At 32.9% G+C, this 6336-nt stretch overlaps 1 protein-coding gene across 1 annotated transcript; it reads right to left on the reverse strand.

Moving 5' to 3' along the window:
• Window positions 1–4687: 4687 nt before the first annotated feature.
• On the reverse strand, window positions 4688–6330 carry LOC132062496 (myricetin 7/4'-O-methyltransferase 2-like). Its single transcript, XM_059455053.1, has 2 exons — window positions 5651–6330; window positions 4688–5233 (listed from the first exon to the last, which is right to left on the reverse strand). The coding sequence occupies exons 1-2, from the start codon at window positions 6257–6259 to the stop codon at window positions 4925–4927; spliced, it is 918 nt and encodes a 305-aa protein (XP_059311036.1). The 5' UTR covers window positions 6260–6330; the 3' UTR covers window positions 4688–4924.
• Window positions 6331–6336: the final 6 nt, after the last annotated feature.

Here is a 6336-nt window from a genome sequence, read left to right on the forward strand (position 1 = left end):
AATAAATATCTTTACAATTTTGTGTGTGGGTGTAAGTTTCAATATTGGGGGTTTGTAGCGTTCAAACTGTGGGTGTAAGTTTCAATATTGAGGGGTTGTGGTGTAAGTTTCAATATTGGGGGTTTGTAGCGTTCAAACTGTGGGCGTAAGTTTCAATATTGAGGGGTTGTGGTGTAAGTTTCAATATTGGGGGTTTGTAGCGTTCAAACTGTGGGTGTAAGTTTCAATATTGAGGGGCTGTGGTGTAAGTTTCAATATTGGGGGTTGTGGTGTTTCAATATTGGGGGGTTGCGGTGTTGTCAACAAAAACTGCGGGTTTAAGTGTTTCAATATTGGGGGTTTGTGGTGTTGTCAACAAAAACAATAATTATTAGTAAGAAGTGATTAAATAAAAGATTAAATAAACAGTGTATAATTCAATTAAAAAAATACTTATGGAGAAATTAAAAATAACAAAAAGAATTAATGATTAAATTTTCCAAAATATCTCTGGATTTTTTTCATGCGGACTTACTTGCGGAAAAATCCGCAAGTAACTTCCTTGCAGAATCAAAATCCCAGGTAAATTACCTGGGGAGTTTAAAATTCGCAGGTAATAATTACCCACGAAGGTTTTTCCTTTGGATTTTTTTGGTAGGAATTCCGCAGGAAACTAAGTTACCTGCGAATTTTCATCTATAATCCCAATAAAAATCCCCATGTAATTCGCACTTTTCTAGTAGTGAATTACCCCTTGAAAAGGTGACAATTGAATTTATAAGTGGTTTAAAGGATATGCGATTTGATTTGCTATAGAACGAAAAATAACAAAAATGAAATATAGATTGCGAATAAAAGAGTAAGAAATAGCCTTGGAATTGGATGCAATGAACAGCTCGGTCTGAGGCCTGAGTTACTCGAACCAAACTGTGGGAATTCTTATTACTTTAATGCTTGACAGAGCTTTGAGAACAGGTTAGTGGTACAATCGTGTAGAAGATTGTAAAAATCAGATGAGGGTGTGAAGATTTACTCCCCCCTTATTTATAGTACAAGAATTTACATTCAACAAAAATCTTAAAGTAAAGTTTATAATCAGGAAAACATATAAACTTTCATAAAAACCAACATTATTAACAAAAAAAAAAAAAACACCAAAAAATCAAAACACATACAAACTAACTTAAATCACGAAATTATGCTGGAATAGGCATAAATTCAGTTTCAAAAAACAATAATTCTGCCGGAACAGGCATATGCCGCCTCGCACAAACACATTCTTCACAAAACCCAGATTATTAAACAAAAACAATAGCAACAACATAAAACAGCTGTTCACAGGCAAAACTTCAAAGATTCAACAAAGAGAAAACCAAAACGCATATCAAAATCAACTAAAACATATTACGACATTCATAATACGACATTCAAAAAACCAAAATATATACATGGGGAACGAAACTAAAGTTCAAAAAATCATACAAACACTTTAACAAAACACTATAATTTTAAATAAAAAAGGATCAATTAAATATAAAAAACGACGAAGACAAAGATATCAATTCAACAAACAACAATTTAACATAAAAACAAATATTGAAACTAGCAAAAGATCCAAATTCGTACCTAAATTTTGGAACGGATAAGACGGACAAAACGGAGGGGAGGAACGAAGAAGCAAAAAAAAAAAGAAAAGGGCAAATGACGAAATAGAAAGGGTTTTAATGGGGTAAGGGTAATTTCGTCAAAAAACTTTCATTAAACAGGCGGCAGGGGCAAAAATTAAAGAAGGCATAAATGAGGGGCAAAATATAAAGACCAGCCCAAAAGAAGGACACTCCGCGCAAAAAAAAGTTTTGTCAATTAATCGGGCAAAAAACACAACTGAGCAATATTTAAGATATATTTACAGAATGGTAGCATCATTAATTGATTATCATTCCATGGCAACTAATATTAACAACACCGTAACTAATTCCTAAATAAAAGGAATCCAGTGTGAGAGAATCATGTATACCAACCCCAACCTTTCCTTTCCTATTTATTGGCTAAAATATTTTATCTTCCCAATTGGTTTCTCAAACATAAAAATACAACTAAAAAAAAAAAAAAAAAAAAAAAAAAAAGGATAACTGTATTTTAAAAAAGTTGATGTATAATTTTATAGAAGCATGTAGGCTGGTCATCTGAAAAAATTCAACAAACTGGAAACAAAACAAGGTAAAATTTATATTGAATATATATAAAACTAATACCAAGTATAATAAATTTATTACAGAAATATACCACGAATATGTATGTATAAAATTTATACAACAACAACAACAACATACCCAGCGTAGTCCCACATAGTGGGGTCTGGGTATGTATAAAATTTATATTCAATAAATATAAATTTTGTATAAAAATATACGACTTATATATAATAAATTTATATAACATATATACCAGATTTATGATAAATTTATACTAAAAATATAACATAATCTTTATTTATTCTAGAAATATACCATGAATACGCAAGTGATATGTTCAATTGTAATAAAATATAAAACTGTCATATAAAAAGCATGTGGTTATACCGTGCAAGTTTAGCAAATATTCACTGAATTGAACCTTTAAGTTAAAATGCATATAATGCTTACAAATCCAAATGTTCAAAACAATTATAAGAAAATAAATGTGAGACAAAGTATACGAGAAATGTGAAACCCTGATTCGTGGGATAAAATTTAAAAAGTGATTCCCTAGTTTAGTGGGCTAATTGACCAAATTTAAATATGTCTAAAAAGTGATAACAACTGCTAGTTTTGATGAACTTTCGAAGGTGGGCTACTTATGTGCCTAAATCTAATATGGTGACACGCCATGCATGTAATTTTCTCATTTTTCTTGTGCACACTTACTACTCAGACTTCAAAGTTCCATTTCATCTGTTTTAGCTTCAAAGTATTTCTTTTCCTACGTATTAAGTATATAATCTTGAATTCTAACTCAAACACGATTTAAATCATTCAAAATATAAGACGATATGTAACTAAAAACCTACGTTTCTAGTTGAATATCACCAGGAAAAAGGAAAAGCAAGTAGATTGATAATATGACATTATTGTTGGCATTAGGGTGAGCATCGGTGGAAGGGTGGTCAATTGAATACTCTTTATAAGAAATTATACTATGTATGTATATAAAAAAAAATTGTAGCTTACAAGTAAGTACCTCATTAATTAGCGGAGGATTTGTTGAATTGGGAGAATTTTGAACATCCCTTTTGTTCCCTTTCAAACAACACTTTATTTAGTACTAAAAGGTCATACGAAAAATTAAAATTTGAATTTTCCTATTAACTCGAAGAAATTAATTGTAGCCATAGTTCCGTCTTTCAAACCACAAGGCTGCAGACATACATGAGAGTGAACTGATTAACAAATTGCTCTTTAATTCTATTGAGATTAGTTAGAGATTAAAAGTGAATAAAACAAGCTCTCTTATGCCACCATGCATTCATAAAAATTAGAGATTAGCATTAATTCAAAGTCTCACATCTTGCTTGAGATCGACGATTAGAATTGCCGATCGGCATTTATTTTTGAAAGCCACTTAGGTTCTATCGGTAATAATTGGTTTGAAATTTAAACACATATAATGAATGAATAACAAGAGAAAGTGAAGACACACTCAGAAGAATTATCGCCGATTAATTCGAATTCGCATTACGCAAGACCTATTACTCTTCAAAGAGGAAGTGATCCCTATTAGCATTTATTCATTCATTCTCAAGGCTTGAATTCGACACTTATAATTATGAGTGAAGAAATATTGTCCATCTAACCGTAATTCTTGTGGGTGTAAAGACACATCCATTAGCTTTTAGATTCAAACAATCATCTCTGAAGTCTGACCCATATGTATATAGATAGTAATTTGACAAGCCACGGCCGAGAAATCTTATAGACCAACGCGGAAAAATAATTCATGTAGCCATATGATACGAGTCTCATCAACATCAATTAATTCACCGTCAACACTAATGGTATGAGAAGGTACAATTCAAGTATTGATTATCTTTTTCCTTTAAACGTCAATTGAGAAAAGCAAAACAACCAATAGACATATACATTTGAAGGCATTGGGTCGAAAGACAGCTAATATTTGGTAGGTGAATTAGATGGCTTACTCAGAGAAAGTGACAAAAATGGTCCCCTCATGTTTGAGAATAGGTTAATGTAGTCCCTAAAGTTTGCCCGGAACAATTTTGGTCAATTAAGTTCTTTAACACATAAATTTATATTGCGCATTAAAAGTTTTGATAATGTGAGACCAATATTCTATATTGGCCTCTGCATGTGAGCAAGAAAAAACACAATTAAGAGAAAAAACAAACAAAAGGAAAAAGAATATAAGAAAAAGGAGAGAGAACAGGAAAGGAAGCGAGCTGGCAAGCGGATTGACGTTATCAAACATCATCTCAGATTGATGATAATGTAGTTATTTCGCCGCTCAGAGATTTCGAGTTTGAGTCTCATAAATGAAACATTCATAATCGAAAATGTTTTTTTCCTTTAGTGGGGATGCTATATGATGCGAATTTAAATTAATCAAACTAGTGAAATTTGAATATCAAACGACTAAACCAAAAATAAAAAATATTAATACAGTATTAATAAATTTAAAGTTGTTGTTGTTGTTGTTGTTGATTAATAAATTTAAAGTTGCCATCAAGACAAATAATGTATTTTTAAAAGTAATAATCCAATATAATACAACAGAACACAGACACTTTAAACGGAGCGATGGTGAACCCAAGACCATTACAAATTAAAGAAACATGCGAGCACTCTCAGACATATATATAAGACTTCCTTTCCTTTTAATCACTCTAAAACATATACATACAATTTAAGGAAACGATGGTGCAATTAGCTAATAAAACTACTTCTTCAAGCTAAGGGTAAATTTCAATGAGAGACCTTACACCAAGAGCTGGAATTATTTTGTATTCAGTGAAATTAGCTTCCGTGAAGAGCTTCTCCCACTCCTTTTTAGTTCTCTCTTTGGCAGCATAAAGAACCATCATCAGCATATTCATATTATGTTGTGCCCGAATAAACTGATCGTTACTTTGCTTTGGATCCTCCTCCATCACCGTGTCTATAATTATCACTTTCCCTCCTTTTTCCCTACTTGGAATTGATTCTTTGCATTTCTTCAGTATCTTCACACAATCTTCATCCCCCCAGTTGTGCAAAACAGTCTGTTAAACAATGAAGAATTAAGTTGAGTGCAAAATTAAGGACTGAAAGGGAGAGGTGGAGGGGAAATTAACAATTTAAAAGTCAAGAGGTAAATTTTTTTCAAGTTGTCGGACCGAAAATAATCACGACAGATCAAGAAGAAAGAGAGGCAAAATGTTGGAATTAGATTTAGGGTGTGTTTGGTATGAAGGAAAATGTTTTCCACAAAAACACGAAAATTGTTTTCCTATAATACAAGAGGTTTTCTTACTTATTTTCTAGTATTTGGTAAGTACGCTGAAAACATTATCTCAAAAGCATTTTAATCTAGACAATCACCATGGGGTGAAGGATTTGTACTTTGTGGAGGGCAATTTCAAGTAAGGACAGTTTAAATTACAGGGACAAGCAAATGGTTTTGTAGCTAAATATTGTACCTTGAGTAAGATGGCATTAGCATCGGGAATTTGATCGAACATATCTCCTCCCACAAAGTCCAAATTCTCACTTCCCTTGCAGTCGCCTATAACATGAGGGAGATCAAGTACAGTGCACTTTATGTTAGGAAAAGCTTTGGCTATTGCAATTGACACAGTACCAGTGCCACCACCAACGTCCACCAACGATGTTACCCCCTCAAACACATGTTTGCACTCTGTAATAAGCATGTTGGTATTAAACCTCGAGTCACCAGCCAATGCATCGTTGAAAATATCACTTAGTACTCTGGGTTCTTCATCCACAATGTAATCCCAGAAAGCTTTTCCATGAGCGGTATGAAAAGCAGTAGGAGAATCATTTTGGAACCAAGCACTTAACTCAGACCATGCTTTTGAAATGACTGGACCGTGGTTCATTAGCAAGACTGATCTAACATTGAAGGGCTCATTTTTCACAAGAAGGTGACTAGCTGGGGTAAGAAAATAGTGATCTTCGTGTTGATTTAGGAAACCAATATGCGCTAAGAATCGCAATAAATTTGGTAAGAGGGAAACCTTTGAAGAATTGACGATAGAAAGTTCAGCAGAGAGATCCGAAAGACTCATGGGCTTACCATGTTTGTAGAGGACATCAAGGATGCCTAGTTGAAGTGCACATCTTACTGCTGAAGAACTTATGAAGT

The sequence above is a fragment of the Lycium ferocissimum genome, chromosome 7 (assembly GCF_029784015.1).
Source record: "Lycium ferocissimum isolate CSIRO_LF1 chromosome 7, AGI_CSIRO_Lferr_CH_V1, whole genome shotgun sequence".
NCBI classification, from domain to species: Eukaryota; Viridiplantae; Streptophyta; class Magnoliopsida; order Solanales; family Solanaceae; genus Lycium; species Lycium ferocissimum.